The sequence below is a fragment of the Neophocaena asiaeorientalis genome, unplaced genomic scaffold, assembly GCF_003031525.2.
Source record: "Neophocaena asiaeorientalis asiaeorientalis breed wild unplaced genomic scaffold, Neophocaena_asiaeorientalis_V1.1 scaffold39, whole genome shotgun sequence".
In the NCBI taxonomy this organism is placed as follows: Eukaryota; Metazoa; Chordata; class Mammalia; order Artiodactyla; family Phocoenidae; genus Neophocaena; species Neophocaena asiaeorientalis.
The window spans coordinates 4071362-4090023 of NW_020175670.1; the positions used below are offsets into that span (position 1 = coordinate 4071362).

At 39.3% G+C, this 18662-nt stretch overlaps 1 protein-coding gene across 4 annotated transcripts in view; it reads left to right on the plus strand.

Moving 5' to 3' along the window:
• ATP8A1 (ATPase phospholipid transporting 8A1) overlaps window positions 1-18662 on the plus strand; it is a 235545-nt gene that overhangs the window by 145550 nt on the left and 71333 nt on the right. For all 4 annotated transcript variants that reach the window (XM_024731618.1, XM_024731619.1, XM_024731621.1 and 1 more), the window contains one exon: window positions 10802-10974. In XM_024731618.1, coding sequence (XP_024587386.1) covers window positions 10802-10974 — 173 coding nt within the window. The remainder of the gene's footprint in view (window positions 1-10801; window positions 10975-18662) is intronic.

Genomic DNA, 18662 nt, shown 5'->3' on the forward strand with positions numbered 1-18662 from the left:
TCAAATACAGATGGAGACTTTGAGTTCACAAAGCTAACGCCTGTGGGATCCTGAATCTTGACCTAGATTGCTCTAAGTCCAAAACTGTTTTTCTTTTTGTTCTTAAATAACCCTTCCTTCTCCAGAGGTAAAGGGGACTCAGTCTCAGAAAAAAGCATTCTGGAAGGCACGCCCCACGTTTGCCAGCTTGTCCCTACCTCCTCTCCCGCTCACCACCAGGGCTGCAGAGCAGCTGAAAGAGGAATGCTCTTCTGGGAGATGGTGGCGTTTGGGCATCTTGTATTTACGAAATTCAGGAACGACCCTATATTTCGTTTTACTGTGACAGTTGTACATAGATTTGTTTGAATGGATGTGGGAAATAATGGAAATGGTGTGCATTTGGAATGTGCGGTGAGAAAACACAGCAGATAATGATTCTTCGGTATTCCTACATTAATTAATTCAAATCATTAGGGAAATGGGCCCAACATCAGCTTTCTTTGTGGTTCTGGGTAAGAATTTCTCACAGACCCCAGTTGTTACTTTCTCCAAACCGTTGATTTGGTAATTTGCTTATTTTCAAAAAACCGGTTGTATATTCTGTGCAGCCTCTTCTGGCTGAATTGAAGGCCATACGAGAGACTGGATGTCTGCCCATCCAGTTCCTCCAGGACACTTCCTCCTGCCCTTGAGTCACCGCCGCCGCTGGAGAATATTTAATGCCAAGCTCAAAATAAGTGTTTAGGAGACTTTCAGTGGTGGTTTCAAATAATTACTATGAGAGCTTTGGTAAAAGCCTTTATCCACAAAACTATTTAAATTATATAATTATATCCCCTACCTCACTCTTCCTTCCTTTCCCGGGATTTGTCTGTCTTTGCTCTATGCCGCCATCCCAACACTGAAAGATAGACTTAGACCCAGATTGGACACTTTCTGCCTTTCTCTCTAGGGTACCCAAAACGAGAATAGATGCCTCACAACGAATTATTTGCCTGATGGAACCTATCATAACCCCAAATCCCAAACCTCTGCCCAGGGGCCAAGAGCAATTTACCCAGCGCTGCAACTTCCTTTTCTTAGCTTCTTCCATTCTTTGACCTGTTTCAGATGGCATGACCCAACTGGGAGATTGGGCCATTTCCTCAATTACAGTGTTTTATATCTACGCCTGCCCTGGAAAGCTCATATCTGTGTATCAGCAAAGCATGAAAAAAATTTTTTTCTCTGTTTCCCTCTTCATTATATTTAGCAATATGTATTGATTAAATGCATTTGCTTGGCTGCCTTCCACTAAGCTGTTTTAGAAGACCTCTTTGGCCATATGTTTTTAATGATTTCACCTTCTGTCTGCCTTTACCCATTTTAGAAAAATGACTTTATGTTGGTTTGGTTCTATACAAGTATGTTTTTAAAGGTTATGTTCTAATATAGCCTAGGAGTTTAGAAACACCGGTTTTTCTGGTCAGAAACTGTCCGAGAGGGAGTGATCCTGACGGGGATGAATACTAAACGGACCAATTGTATATAAATGTAATTTCTCTTTACTCTCAGGTATATGTTCTTTACCACTTTCTACCGCCTGCAGTAGCTAAAGAAGTAGTTGATATATGTGTTGCATAGGGTTATATGGAATGGCCAGTGTTCCACTGAATCAATAATACAGTGTCAAAAGATAATACCCAATGGTTTACCGACGTTGCTGTCATGGAAATCATAACTCACTCTTTAAGAACGTGCTAACATGGTCCATACTTGATATGGTCAGAATGTATTATTAAGAATGTCATTGGAATGTTCCATTGATTTGTAATTTTAGGGTATGAACATTTGGAGAGTGCAAAAATAGAGAAAGAATGAAACATTATTTGGCCATAAATTTGTAAATACCTCATGTCTTAAATGATGATGAGGTGGGGCCACAAACCACCAAAACAGCTAATAAAATAGGTGTTAGTTTAAGATTTTTGTATATATTCTCTTATTTGACGTTTTGAGTTAACTGATAGTAGGTTGTAAAACCAAGTAGGTAAACTAAGGTTTTTTCACACACACACACACACACACACACACACACACACACACACACACACACACATACCCAGTAAGTATTTATTTATCTGCTTTTAAAAATCATCAATACAGGGCTTCCCTGGTGGCGCAGTGGTTGAGAGTCTGCCTGCCGATGTAGGGGACGCGGGTTCGTGCCCCGGTCCGGGAGGATCCCACGTGCCGGGGAAGAAGTTAAGTTGATGGTGTTAGAGCTGAAGAACATGACAGCGAAATAAGTCCTCTGTGTTTTGTTTATTATTAGTTATTTTCAACCTACTATTTGTGAAGCTCTCATTTGCATATAATGCTATTTTATGTAACTGCATATATATATATATTGATATATCTTTATGGGAGCTTAAAGTCTAACATATATTGATGTGGTCATCTGCAAAAAACATAGTATGAGAGAAATGCCAAATCACTTTGTAACTTTCAAGTTATTTTCTGCTCAAGAGTTGTATCAGGGCCTCCCTGGTGGCGCCGTGGTTAAGAATCCACCTGCCAATGCAGGGGACATGGGTTCAATCCCTGGTCCAGGAAGATCCCACATGCCGCGGAGCAACCAAACCCGTGCGCCACAACTGCGTGAGCCTGCGCTCTAGAGCCCGCAAGCCACAACTACTGAAGCCCACGCGCCTAGAGCCCGTGCACCGCAATGAAGAGTAGCCCCCGCTCACCGCAACTAGAGCAGCAACGAACACCCAGTGCAGCCGAAAATAAATAAATAAATTTAGTTTTTTAAAGAAGAGTTGTATCAGGTTAGAGACAGAAATTAAGAGATAAAGAAAAACAGTCTAGGTTAACTTTATAAATACTTGTCCTCCTACCATCTAGCAAGAGCTACATGCCATATGAGAAGAGATAATGCCATCTTTTCTGTAATTGAGGGAAGACAGGTTTCCAGATAGTTTTTATGTAGAATAACTAGTAGCTAGTAGAGTTGGGTGTTAGCGATGAAAAAGTAGATTGAAATAAAATTGCCATTAGGAGATTTCAAAAGGAAACTGCAAATCATCTCAGTAATATACCACTTGGATTGCACTGATGTTGTGCAGTGATTGACAGGTTGCAGAACATTCATTCTTCTTCGGGTGTTGACATCTCTCTTAGACCTGATGTCAGAGGAAGGAAAAGAATTAGTCTTTCCTGGAAATCACCTCTGAGCCAAGCACTGGGCAGGACACCTGAGTTAGCACATCTTGTCACCACAGTAACCCTACAAAAGAGATATTAACCCAATCTTATGAATGAGAAAAATTTGATTGAGAGAAATTAAGTAACCTGCCTGAAGAAAGACAGCCATGAAGTGGGAGAACAACGATTCAAACCAAGTCATTCTGATACCATATTACTGCTAATTAGTCAAGTGAGAAAATAAATAAGGACGAGGTAGATTGGAATACATATGTACTCCTGGTGAAGAAATTTATCGATAGGCCGTGAAATAAACTTACCTGTGACACCTACGATGTGGGATATAATCCTTTGTAGAACGCTGAGCCTAGGTAGCCACCTGATCCAAAAGTATTTTGGAGTTCTTGGTGTCTTAAGTTAGTGGTTGAAGCCATTCCTTATTTCGCATTTAGTTTTTTCATAAGGAATTTTTTTTCAAAATAAAACACCTAATATTTCCTTTCCAAGAAAGGTGAAAACTGCTTGATTAGCTTGTTTTCACCTTATATTCTACAACCACCTAAAGGTGAGGAAAGCCTTGTGTTCTGAGCCATGGGGTATGTTTCAGCTTCTGGAACTTAAGTCCTTTACAACGTGGCTTCATCGTTTTGCTTCAGATGTTATTGGTGCCCAGAAGCATCATGTGAACTCTCATGGCCATCCTTGGCTTTCTAACTAAAAAAGCCCCACTTTTTTATGGTTACATATGTGTTACATGTTGATGGCTGCCTTCTCTACACTGATCGGTAACTTGTGCACATCAGCTGACGAGTTCTGAAGAGTTATTTTACAGTGACCCAACCTCCAGCAAGTTGTCTTATTTCATCAGAGTCGCCATCTTTGTTCCACAAGATGTTCTCCTGTAACATTATGTTGCATTTTGTCCTTTTGGTGGAAAGTAAGTGAAAACAGAAACCCACGGTGCTGCTACTAAAGTGAGAAGCACAGGCTTCATAAACTTAAGTCCATTCTGACAAGGGTGAAAGTTGTGTGTCTTCCAAAAGTGATTCAGCATTAGCCAAAATTCTGTGCTTATTTCACTTAACTGGTGGTGAACTCATGATAAACTTATGATAAACATAAATTTATCATTTGACCTGCACACATTTAACAGATTCCCAGGAATAAATACAGGTGCTGAAGGCTTATTTGTATTCTGACCCAAATACCAACATATAGCTTGAACTAGATAAGTATTATATGTATACTTTTTTCCTTTAACCTTTGCTCTTTGGCTTAGCCTTGCTGATGACTCCTTCTGGGATAAAATGAGTGATCACACATTTTCTTCCGTCACTATAAGTAACTGTGGCCCTGGAGCAGGGTGTGGGTGTTACGACACCCATACGACACCCACACCACGACATTTAGGTGTTACATTTTACACTGTCTGTAATCTTCACATCATTTCTGCTGGTTAGACTGGAATAGACTAGTCTTCTAGTCAAAGGCAAGAGGCTTTTATTTACCTCTCCTTAGGGATATTTCCACATTCTCTACTGGGGTGTTTCCTGGATATGTTCCTAAGTAAGACTCTCTGTTCTGTAAACCCCTGAAAGGAATCAGGAAGAAAAACCAAAGGCCAGAGTCTGAAAAGGGCCATTTTTATGCAAGTGCTTTCTGCAACATTACATTTGGGGCCATCAAAATCATAGTTCTCAGGTGGCCTAACATGTTCTTTGCACATCTGGCCTCTGGGTTCTTTAGAGTGTTCCAAGCAGAGTTTTTGCCAAAATGCAAACGACATCTTGCACGCTATGATACTTTCCAGACAAGTCAGGGCTTTCAATTTATTTCACTATAAAATTGTGTTCATTGTCTAGGGTGCCCTCTGTGATTTTTATCAAAGATTTCCTTGGCAAAGGTCATGTAAAAGTAATTTTAAAAGATTATCATAGGGCTTCCCTGGTGGCGCAGTGGTTGAGAGTCCGCCTGCCTATGCAGGGGACACAGGTTCGTGCCCCGGTCCGGGAGGATCTGCATGCCGCAGAGCGGCTGGGCCCGTGAGCCATGGCCGCTGAGCCTGCGTGTCCGGAGCCTGTGCTCCGCAACGGGAGAGGCCACAACAGTGAGAGGCCCATGTACCGCAAAAAAAAAAAAAAAAAAAAAAAAAATTATCATAAAGCTGCCAGTCTTTGATTTCTTAAAAATTGTTGTTATTTTATTTTATTGGAGGGTATGGTGGGGGTCAGGGCAGGCCACCCTAAAATATGCCAGACTGGCATATTGAATATTTTGAATTAAAGTTACTTAAGAAACAGCCAATCCAAGAAGAACATTCTGACCCTCCTTTGTCTTTAGAAAGCAAGAAATAAATCTCCCATTTGAAAAGTACCTGCCAGGCACCAGGAGGTAGATAGACATCCTTATCACTAGAGATAGGAAATTCCAGGCCAAGAAGGCTGTTTAAACAAAACTTGTTCCTCACTAATTTACTACCCCAAGCTTAAACATCTCTGTCTTGTCAATTCTTTACAAATTTGTTGTTTCTTTGTCTAAAAGTTATAAAAACTGCCTGTTTTGGTCACTTCTTAGGTCCCATTTCTATGAGACCTCCATGTGTACTAATTAAATTTGGGGTTTTTTCCCTCCTGTTAATCTGTCTTGTGCCAATTTAATTATTAGGCCAGCCAAAAAAACTCAAGAAGCAGAGGGTGGGAAATTTCCCCCTGCCCGACAGGTATTGTATGAACATGTTATCTGTTTTGCCAGGCAATACAAAGATCCAAATAGAACTTTATTAAGGCCCTTTGGTCCGAGTTAATCTTTGTGAGGAATTGTGCTTGACCTAATTATCTGCCAAGCATCTTTCTTTCTTTTTTCTTTTCCAAGCATGTGTCTTATAAACCAAATACACATTGTTTTCTTCTCATAAGTCCACTATTATATAACCTGCTTGATCACTAAGTAGCTAGTCTAGGTGTTGGTTCCATTATATTCAGTAGACAATTTCTGTTATATGTGATAGAAGGAGATGTTAGATCATAACCACCACTTTGTTCTCCATTTCCTTTACAATAAAATAAGCACACTAACATTTTATTTATTGCTCTAATTAAAAGTGTCCAAGATTACAGGAGTTTTACAGGCAGCAAAAAACAATGCTCAAGATGGTCACACAACAAAATCATTGTAACTTCCCACAAGGTATTCTCCAATCATTAATAATTTGATTATTCTTTTATTACCAAGCTTGTATTGATTTTATTTCATCTCTTTATCAAGGGCCTCAGTCCTGCAGGGAAGTAGAGATATAAACAGATAAGCAATTATACATCACGCTACATTAAGTATAAACACATATTTGGAGAATCCAGAAGGTGGAGGTATTCATGTCACCTGGAGGACTCAGGAAAAATAGAGTTGGGGACGTTTCTTGGTTTATTTATTGTTCATTGCTTTCCGTATGTAGTCTTAAAGGAAAGAAAGAGTGACAGTGGGGGAGAATAAAGATGCAGGGGAGAAGAGGGAGGAACAGAGGTGAGAAAAGAAGGCAGGTCTTCCTCCCAGCTCAGGAATTAGGGAGGATTAGGTAAAGGGAAGTTTTGAGATTAAGAGAGGAAAGTTGAGAGAATAATTTACGAATGTTCTCAGTAAAGCAGGGAGATGTTTGCTGCACTAACAGGAGCCAAATTTGGAGTCTGAAGAAGGGAAGAAAAGGTCTGAAGTAACCTCTGGGAACAGTGGAATTGGCTAGGCCTGGGTGAAAGTATAGATCAGCAGTAATGAGCACCCATATAAGAGAGGAGAGCTGGAGTAGAGCCTGTCCTCAGGGGGAGGTGATTTTATTCCCTTCCTAGTCCCTGTTGTGTCAGGACTAAGAACAGAGAAGTGTTGGCTGTAGACTGAATTGTGACTTGGCAAAGCAGGAAAGCTTGGAGGAGCTCATAAGGGCCCCTGATGAGCACCTGGCTAGGTGCAGCCCACGGACAGGGAGAGGAGAGCTGAATGCTCAACTGTCGTGTCCACATGGGATGCAGGCTGTGAGAGGTGCAGGCAAATCCCGCTTTCCCTGCGGCTCCTTCCCATACCTGGGTCCCCGCCTGGTGAGATGCCTGAATGCCTGTCTGTCTCCCCAAACTGCCTTTACTTCTGACTCTCCCTGATTATAGCAACAAATGCTCCTTTTCTTTCAGCCCACAAATAAGACTTTGTAGCATAAGGAGATACAGAGCTTTTATGTTGTTGTACTCTGTGGTCTTTTATCCTTTTTCTGAGTTAGCTTCTCATTCATATATTTACACTTTCACATGTCACTAAGTTTAAACGTTTAAACATTTCCCCCTTCGGTAACCAAAAAGAAAACAAAGCAACAGCTAATGTAGTAATAAATTTATTTCTAGCTACAGGAGATAAGCTTCAATGCAATATGGCCATAAAGTATGGCTCCCAGGCTTACAGGAGAAGCAATAAACTTTCATAAATAAAAGAATTTTAAAATACTCCTGGCAGTATAAATAAGGGTGAAATATAACATGTAACTGGCAGCACACAGCCAACAACAGAGCTGCTTACAAAATAAAACTGTAAACGAAAATAAGAAAGTGTTTGCAGCTTTTCTGTTGCTGTTACCTTGCGCCCTAGGTAGGCTGACTGGAGAATTCACTGTGCAAAGATTTTGACTCACCTTCTGAAATGTGATCTCTGTTACATCTCCTGACACTGTTTGATTTGCTGCAGATCTGTGATAATCACCCAGGAAACCCAGGGATGCTGACGCCACAAATAAGTTCTCAATACATTTTAAGATGTTAGAGAACACCCTCAGAAGAAGGGAGAGTGGGGTGCACGGGACTGTGTCGAACAGGCTGGATCATGAGGGGCTTGCACAGCCAGGGGTTTACTTGACTTTGAGTCTTGCTTTGCAGCTGATCTATAAAGAAATTTGAAGTCCTCTTGAGGTACATCTCAGGTTTCATTTAGGTTTTCAGATCAGGAGTGACTTGGGCAAAACTTAAAAAAACAGAGTAGCGGATGGATGGATGGATGGATGGATGGGTGGATAGATGGATGGGTAGATAAGTAGATAGGTAGATAGGCAGGCAAGCAAATAAATACACAAGTACACACACATGCATTTCAGTGGACAGTGCCTTGGTTTGAAAGACTGTTGAAGTAATAATCCCTATTATTCTCTAGAAAATTAAAGAGCATGAAGGAGAAGACTGTCTCTCTCTCTCTCTCTCTCAAATCAGAAGTGATAATAGAGGGGAAATGCAGTGCTTCCAGTGGGGTGAAATCAAAATTTATCAGTGCTCTCATTCCATAAATATGTCTTTCCCAAGCATCTGTAATTACAGGCACTGTTTGTGGCTGGGAACCACATTAAACATTGTCTCTCCCCTCAAGGAACTGAGGGTCTTGCTAGCATAGAGTGAATTACACATGATAGCATGGAGTGAGTCTGGGAGGGCTTGAGAGGACAGCTTGGTTTCAAAGATAGTGGAATATCTCAGGAGGAAAGGGTGGTCCAGAGAGAGGGAATAAAGGAGTCAAGGTTGTGAAGAGAAAAGCGAACGAAAGTTAGCTGGACTTGGATTTTAGACTTTATCATGTAAGCAGTAGAAGCCATTGAAAAATTTTAGAGCAAGAAGAGACTCATTTGTGTTTCAAGTTTGTTTTGTAAAGAGAAGGCTCTGTTGGTGGTAAAGACAAGATGAGAGACAGATGATGAGGGCTCTAGGGAAACAACAGGGGAAATGGTATGGGGATTTCACTTATGATTTGCTATGCCTGGTACTGTTGGTTTTGGTTTTGCTGGATAATGTAGAGAATGACTAGCTAGTACAGAAATTTAATTCTGAGTTTGGTTTCTCTACTTAGTAGCCATGTGTTTTGGGGCAAGGAAATTAACTCTAAGTCTAATGCTTATTATCTGCAGAATGGGGACAATAGTTGTGCCTCCCGCACAGGGTTGTAATAAGTGTTAACCGAAGTACTGTATCTGTGTGTGTAGCCCTTAGAACCATGACTGGTGTGTGGTACATGCTAAATATTGTTTTATTTTATTTTCATTTTTTATCTGTATATTAATCTGCTTGTTTGTTCATTTCATCTATGGGAATTTGCTTTTAAGACAATCCAGGGTAATCTGCTATGGATAGTCATTGATAAATTTGCTTGCAGAATCTTGCTGACACTTTTTACCTCCTTTTCTTAAAATTCTCTTGGGCCAAAAATTTCCAGTAGGAAATAGGAGCGTGAGGCCTGTAAGTTAAAACAGCTCTTTCCCCACGATGTAAAGTGTGAACAGAAAATTTTGCAAAGAATGCTGCTATATGGCGGTCCTTCATGTCACTGTGTGTAACAAGGAACAGGGGAAGTGTTAAATGAAGTTCCAGCGTTCGGAGGGTTGGGCATGCTTACTTTACGGTACAACATTGTTCTGTTATTTCGATAAACAGATCCTGAAATTCCAGAACATAGTGTGAACCACATTTGAAATACGAATGTAGAAACACCTTCAAAAATCCCCAATATAAAATTTTAATTACCTCTGTCTTTGCTTCCCTCTTTGTGAAGATAACTCAAATAACTGTACCACAGTCTTAAATTGGAACAATAATTATATCTCCTTTGAATATAACAAAAATTATGATGTATTATTTTTTACTATAGGTACATTTTATTATATAAAGATAGATTTGTTAAATTTATTATATAAATAACTGCGGGCTCAGATACTAGCACTCAGAACAATAATAGGAAAGTGATTGTTCCTTACATTTCCTTGTGCAGAGCCCGTGTTCTATGTCTTCATAATGTTAGGGCTCCGTTGAAATAAGAAGATGTCCCTATCAGGTTATAGGAAAAGTCTACAGGATCTAGGGAGAAAAATTAAGTATCTTGAAATTTTTTCCCTTTGAAGAGCTGGGAAAGCAATAGTTCTTAACAGAGGGAAACAAATACAACCTCTCTATATAGCTGAGGTGAACAAAGCCTTCCTTGACACTAAAGGTTTTTATTGTGCCTGAAAATGAACTCTTCATTGATGGAAGGGGTTCTTTTATTCAATCCGTCAAGATTACTAGGCCACATGTCACCATCCCCAGCTGAAATACAGCATCATGAAATCACGATTAAAGTTATAGACGCCAATTCATGAAGTGGCAAGAGATTACAGATACTACATTTCCTCCTCTTGAGAATTAAGTCGCATTGACAACTTCTGAAAGAATACCCATAAATTATTTAAATTATATTCCCCAACTTTTCCCCTTGATTCATAGCTAAGCAATTTTGACTAGTTCAACGTTGTTATGCTTTAACAAGATAATGTACTGAAAATATTTTAAGAAGATTGTGACCGTGTGGTTGGAATAATGAGCAAAGATGGCAGGGGAATGGGTGATGTGTAGTCAAGTCCCAGCCGTGCTAGGAACAGGGTATGGCTTTAAGGGAGTCACTCACTTTTTCTGACAATGTTTGTACAGTCTTCTCTGAGGGGCTTTCGTGAGAATCAGATGCGTAGAGGTATGTGAAAGCAATTTGAAACATAAAACACTAAAAATAACTAAAAGTAGTTGCTGAACAACCCTTGGTAGAACAAATGGGAGTAAATGTTGAGGGCATCTTTCGTTTAATTTTACAGGGAACAAGGGAAACTCTCAGTCGTCACTGCACTACCCTTGGTGATGCTCTTCGGAAGGAGAATGACTTTGCTCTTATAATTGATGGGAAAACTCTCAAGTACGCCTTAACTTTTGGAGTACGGCAGTATTTTCTGGACTTAGCTTTGTCGTGCAAAGCTGTTATTTGCTGCAGGTAAGTTCTCCATGGTATTGTCAGATTTCAGTAATGAGCAACTGGATCCTAAGTTCTTGATTTTTAAAGTTCCTTGAAGTTATTTTATCCAGAATCCATAAATGTCAGGTTATTTATTTATTAATTCATTCACTCAGGGTTCACAAACTGGGGTAGCATTTATTAGCAGAGTTTTGAAAGTGAGTCCTGACAATCATTAATGATTATTGTTCATAATTTGAATTGGCAGGTTTCTTGCCATTCTGTGTTTATTTACCTGCATTTCCATCCAGAGTTGCTTCTCTAAAGGTTCTGTTTTCTACACTTAAATCTTTGATTCTGTTGCTTGGACTTATTTGGGGGAATGCATGATGGGAGACACTAACTGAATCATTTTCCAAATAGCTGAGCATTTTTCTGAAGGCTGTTTATTGACCATATAATCTTCTGCCCTCTAATTTATAATATTGCCTATATCCTAAATTAAAATCTGTTTTGAGGTATCAAGGCCTACTCCATAGAATTGTATTTTTGTGAACTATTTAGCTCCAATCCTTCCTGAACTTCTTGTCAAAGAATCTTCCTCATGTCTTTGACTAAATTGTTTTAACAAAGTCTTCCTAAAATTTAAAGTATATTTATGACTATGCCCAGTCTCTTCCCCTCTGGTCACCATGAAATGCAAGGATTTTCCTCTTTGCCACCCACTTACTGAATCTTACCAGCTGGTCAGACTAGGCGTTGGGTAGCAGTTTCTCAAACTGCTTTCTCTTCATGCGAGATGAAATACTAGCTGGGCTTCTGGAGAATTTCTCAGAATCTGTGCTTTTAACATTATCTTTAAAACTGTACTATTGGCAAACTTTATTTGTTTTACAAACTTTATTTGTAAAACTTTATTTTTTCTCTTAAAATATATTTATGAATAAAAGAATCTTCTGCTTTTTAAAACTTTTTTTCGTCCAGGCTTTATTTACTTAAACATCCTGTATATGATATTGTCTCCAAACTTATAAGCCATGCCTTATAGGTATTTCCTAAATTTCAGTGGGGTTTTTTTGTGAAATATAGTTTAAACCATACTTAATAAATATCCTTGATAAATGTCATTTCAGCCTATAAAATTATATTATACTCAGAGCATTAAAAGAGTTGCTTATTATTCCTAGGAATCTAATTATTTCCTTTAATTTTTCTTCTCTGTGGCATGTATTAATAAATACTATTACTATAAAGCTTTTAGGCAATACAGTGTACAGATATTTAGTATTAGTAATAATCAGACTCTGCTTAACCATGAAGAAAAAACTGGAAATTATTTTCTTGACTGTCTTACTTAAAAAGCATGAGAAGAGGGAGGGGATATGGGGATATACGTACGCATATAGCTGATTCACTTTGTTCTACAGTAGAAACTAACACGACATTGTAAAGCAATTGTACTCCAACAAAGATGTTAAAAATAAATAAATAAAAATTAAAAGCATGAGGATACTCATGATTTTTTAATATCTGCTTTTCCAGTGATGTTTCTTCGTTCCTTTGTAAATCTTTTGACCAGGTCTTAGTAATGTTCAACTCTGATGCTCTCCCATCAGGATAATTTTGTGCCAGACTTGGTTGTTTAATCACTTTCATTAACGGAGGCACAAGGATCAACAAAAGATTGCTCAAAAGCACATTAAGTGATACGGCTGTTGGCTCCTATTCAGAAACAGAACGGACCACAGAGCTGTTTAGATAAAATGACGGGTTCCCTTGAGCCTGCATCCGTTCTGTGCCGACTGTGTGCTGGGGAGAGATGCTGCACATACAAGGATGAACAGGACGTCCTGCCTGCTCTCCTTCGTATTTGTGTCTGCCTTGTGTTTTAAGCAGACTCACAGTTGGTTTGAAAGACGTGGGAGGCCGATTTCATCGCCGCTGAGCCTCATTCCTAGAGCATTGCTTAACACGGTACCTCCCACCATCCTTCAAAAAGTCGAACCACAAAATTAAACAATAGCAGAGGGAGAGAACAACTAGAAAGCAGAGTCCAGGGAGAAAAAAATGTGTTCTGTGCTCGTGAAATTCCCTCCTGAGATCCTCGTTCTGGATGCTCACAAGTCACATGGACCTCAGCACCCCTCCAGGTCCCAGGCCCCTGGGAGGGACACACACTGCCGTGCACGTGCAGCTCTGCTCTGACACTGAGCTTATAAAGATGTGGGTGGCCCCTTCCTCCCTCCCTCCTGTTTTATGCATGTTTGAGGACCATGAAGGTCCCTCTGCAGACATTGAGTTTTATTTAGAGTTTTAGGGTTTTTTTAAAAAAGTAAAAAACTTTCCTCTGCTTTTTTCCTCTAATTACCTTCATATTCTCTCTTTTCCCCAAAGACTGTGGTTCAGCTTCCGGTCTGGCTTTGAGAATTCGTCTAAGCCCATAATTACATCAGTGCCACTGCCCGATTTATAGCTGTGCACCTTCTTGGCCCGGTGCCGCTTGACATTTAAACTATTGGCACAGACCATCTTCTTGTCATTTAGCTTACTGACCTTGAAGGATAATTTCCATGATGATTCCTCACTGTGAGGAATAGGTGGGCAGTTCTGCATATCCTTCTTTGCAGTTAAATGCACGCATTCTTACTCCTGCTTTCTCAGATGATTGTAATCTCCTAGCCTCAGGAAATTCTCTGTTTTACTCCATTATAAGAAACCCTCTGGATAAATACTGAATATTATTTCAAAATACAGTAGGGCACTGTTTCTCAAATTAGTTTATGTTCATGCTGCCTTTCTAGGTTTTTCCCTCAAAATGACAGTTTATTTCTTGTCAGTCCACACATGAAGATAATTCAGCATCTTGCTCTTCCTTTGCTAGAGTGGAAGTAGGGGGAAAGCCTCCCTTAATGGATAATGAGGCTCTGGACATTAGCTCCATCTTCAGGATTACATCAGCCACTTGTCTTCCCTGACATTATCAGCATGAAGGGCAGGAGGCAGTTTTTAGTGTTTGCCTAATTGACAGAGTTATAAAGATGAGCGTTTTCCCTGAAGAGTCTACAGTTGAATTGAAAGAAACAGTTGTTCTCTGTCAGTTGTCATGACATCTCTTACTCACCATCAGTTTCTAAAGGGAATACTCAGAGACAGAAATAATCCCCTGGCCCCCAAATTATTCAGGGCTTTGGAGTGCTGGTTTTGGTTTACAGAGTGAAGGTTGCATGTTATACATCAAATAATTTTTTCAATTATGTAAAATCCAAGAAGTAAAATAAAATCTGTTTTTATCAGTCTACCCAGTACTGTATTTTCATAGGTACTGTACAGTTTTTGTTTTTACCACTGTGCGAATTTACCTGTATAACCTGAGTAGTTTAATGGTAAACATGCATGTCATGTTAAAGGACTTTCTGGTAAGTTTTCCTAGTCCCTTCTTCAGGTACACTGATATTTACCATTTGGTGTGATCACAGATACTTTTGAAGAACAAATGAAAGCTATGGACGAATTTTACACAGACATGTTAAATTGAATGTACCACTTCAGGGATTTCACAGACTCCCTGGAACTCCTTGGACAGGTAGAGGGGGAAAAGGCTTGCTCCAGGACTCATGGAGATTTGTGTACACAGCTAAGATCAAGAGCTATTCTACAAACTAACTGTACCAGATAAATACTTTCTCATCTCAGCTGCCAATATTTTATGCCCTAAGGTCTTACAGGTTGTATAATTGATAGAAGGGCACCTTAGCTGGGGATTTATGAAATGCTTGTTCTAGCTTTGCTGCTCTAGCACTTTGGATACCTAATGGAATCACTCTGGCCTTGGTTTTGTGACCTGTAAAATGAAGAGCTTAGCATATAGCAGTGATTCAAATATTCCAGGGAGAATGGATGTCTACAGCAGTTAAGATTGGAGCTTCTCTGGCATAGAAAGGTGGGAAACCCATGCACACAGGCACCCTTCCTGGGTTAGCTTCTTCCAGCTTGAGAGCTACTAGGCCAGGGGACCTCTCCTAGCCCTTTCAGTTTTTGGATGAACCCTACTTCTTTTGGCCACTCTGTGCTGGGAAGAGTCTGTCTACTGCTTGGATCTGCTTAATTCAGGGAAGCATCTGTTCTACCTCTTTTAATATTCCCTCCAGAAGAGAGTGGGAACGTTGCAGTGGAGTATCGCTGTGTGTTAAATAGCAGAGATCCTCGTCAGTTCACATAAGCCAGCCTTTCAAAGAATCTTACATTTTTTCTGTAGTTGTCAGTTTAGCTTAAACATATTTTGAAACTTATGTTCTGTGACAGTTGGTTGAAAATTGGCCTAGAGCCTCCAAGCTTTTAGACTGTCTAGTAATCACCGTTCTCCTACATAATTTATGTACTCATGTCTTCTGAAAAGCAGAAGTGAAATTGAAGTAAGCATTTTTCCCTACTTGCAACATCTCTAATCAAAGTTTAACCCCCTTTTAGGCCCTTTTCCCCATAGTGCATAAGAAAACACTTGACTTCAGTGAGTGTCCTCACTCGGGAGTGGCATTCCAGGCAAAACCTTTCACCTGAATCCGATCGAGGGGCCCTCCAAGAAGGCGTCTAAAGGGACACCTTGAATACTTTCTGTCATAGCCTGAGAATGTTAAGTAAAGGGTCAAGACAGATCCGCTTCTTGAATCTTTTGGGATTGTCTTAAACTTTAAGGATTTGTCTAAATAAATGTTCTACTTAAAGGGTAGTCATAAAGCACAAATGAAGCTAATAAATGCTCAACAGACATTCCTTTAAAGAAAGAAGTTTGTGAACACGTTGGATGCCAAGCAGATGTTTGGCTTTGAGAAGACTTACAAACGCTTAATGAATGTCAACCGTATATTTGCTTCCAAGAAAATATGAATAAATGTTGGCAATGTTGAGAGAATATTTCTTTCATACATGTATGGCTAAAAGAGGACACACTGAATAAATCTTATAACTTCATAAAATGCCCATATTTTGTGTTAACATAATAATAAGTTGCTCAGCCCTGTTCATCTCATTTGCTTTTCTACCTCCACTGAGTAATGTTAAAGGAAATACATGACCATATTATAGGCTGGTAGCCAATTTTGATGATGTCCATCATCAGGGAAGTCCGTATTGGACAGTAAAATATCTAAAAACTTACGAGAAATCTAAATGCTATAGAATCCCACTGTAATTCGTTATATAGTTTTAGATGTGACTCAATTTACATAAACCACCATCACTAACACACAAACACACACTAATTAGAACCAGAGATTGTATAATTCTGATAAAACAGAGTTCGACTGTACTGGAAAGTACATCAAGCATAAGTGTAAAGCTCAGTGAATTTTTACAAAGTGAACACACTCCCGTATCAATCACCCAAACATGACCAGCACCCCACATGCCCCCTCATGCTTCCTGTATTTTATTATCTTCCCAAGGATAACTGCTAACTTGATTTCCATCACCATCTTTCTTAAGTTATATCTTGTTCATTTCAGTCTTTTTCTGTTTTGTATCTTGCTCATTTGGAGTAAACATGTGTCTTCCATAGCGACATTCAAATTCTTTATGATTATTTTCTGTTCAGCAGTTTTAAGTACAGAGCTCACACTAAAGGCCTCCCTAAAGCTTTACGTCAATCAGTAAATCGGTACTACTCTAATATGTTCTTCAGTCAAATACAGATCCACCTAAGAGATAACTTACACTTCTTCAGTTCTACAGTGATAGAATGAAAGGACTTAATTTTCCAATTTGCTAAAGACATGGTACATAGAATCCACGACATTATCTGATCTGTCAAACTAGTGATCGCACCATGTGGGAAAGGGAAGCAGAGTTAGTTTGGTATAGCTGGCTCTCCTTGAACCCTTCATAGTTTCTAGTGATTATCTTCTTGTTAATAAACCTATCTGAGCCATCCCCCCTTAGGGAAAATTAAAGGCTTAGTGTCTTGATCCAGACTAGAGTTCCAGCAGTTGAGATCATGTAGAATAGTAAGTCATGGCTGTCTAGAAGCTGTGCGACATGGAGTGGAGAAAAGAGAGACAAAATCCTAGCAGAAAGATGATCCTTGGAAAACAAAAGGCATATTGCCAAGAGAGCAGTGAGAGAAACAACAAATGCATGTAATATGATGGGCTTTATTTTTTTTAATGTAATTTTTTTAACATCTTTATTAGAGTATAATTGCTTTACAATGGTGTGTCAGTTTCTGCTTAATAACAAGGTGAATCAGTTATACATAGACATATCTCTTCCCTCTTGCATCTCTCTCCCTCCCACCCTCCCTATCCCACCCCTCTGGTGGTCACAAAGCACTGAGCTGATCTCCCTGTGCTATGCGGCTGCTTCCCACTAGCTATCTATTTTACGTTTGGTAGTGTATATATGTCCATGCCACTCTCGCACTTTGTCCCAGCTTACCCTTCCCTCTCCCTGTATCCTCAAGTCCATTCTCTAGTAGGTCTGCATCTTTATTCCCGTCTTGCCCTTAGGTTCTTCTGACCATTTTCTCTCTCTTTCTTTTTTTTACATTCCATATATATGTGTTAGCATATGGTATTTTTCTTTTTCTGACTTACTTCACTGTATGACAGTCTCTAGGTCCATCCACCTCACTACAAATAACTCAGTTTCATTCCCTTTTATGACTGAGTAATATTCCACTGTATATATGTGCCACATCATCTTTATCCATTCATCTGTCAATGGACACTTAGGTTGCTTCCATGTCCTGGCTATTGTAAACAGAGCTGCAATGAACATTTTGGTACATGACTCTTTTTGAATTATTAGTAGTGTATATATGTCCAGGTTTTCTCAGGGTATATGCCCAGTAGTGGGATTGCTGTGTCCTATGGTAATTCTATTTTTAGTTTTTTAAGGAACCTCCATACTGTTCTCCATAATGGCTGTATCAATTTACATTCCCACCAACAGTGCAAGAGAGTTCCCTTTTCTCCACACCCTCTTTAGCATTTATTGTTTGTAGATTTTTTGATGATGGCCATTCTGACCGGTGTGAGATGGTATCTCATTGTAGTTTACATTTCTCTAATGATTAATGATGTTGAGCATTCTTTCATGTGTTTGTTGGCAACCTGTATATCTTCTTTGGAGAAATGTCTATTTAGGTCTTCTGCCCATTTTTGGATTGGGTTGTTTGTTTTTTTGATATTGAGCTGCATGAGTTGTTTGTATGTTTTGGATATTAATCCTTTGTCAGTTGCTTCATTTGCAAATATTTTCTCCCATTCTGAGGGTTGTCTTTTCATCTTGTTTATGGTTTCCTTTGCTGTGCAAAAGCTTTTAAGTTTCATTAGGTCCCACTTGTTTATTTTTGTTTTTATTTCCATTTGTCTAGGACATGGGTCAAAAAGGATCTTGCTGTGATTTATGTCATAGAGTGTTCTGCCTATGTTTTCCTCTAAGAGTTTGATGCTGTCTGGCCTTACATTTAGGTCTTTAATCCATTTTGAGTTTATTTTTGTGTATGGTGTTAGGGAGTGTTCTAATTTCATTCTTTTACATATAGCTGTCCAGTGTTCCCAGCACCACTTATTGAAGAGGCTGTCTTTTCTCCACTGTATATTCTTGCCTCCTTTATCAAAGATAAGGTGACCATATGTGTGTGGGTTTATCTCTGGGCTTTCTATCCTGTTCCATTGATCTATATTTCTGTTTTTGTGCCAGTACCATTCTGTCTTGATTACTTTAGCTTT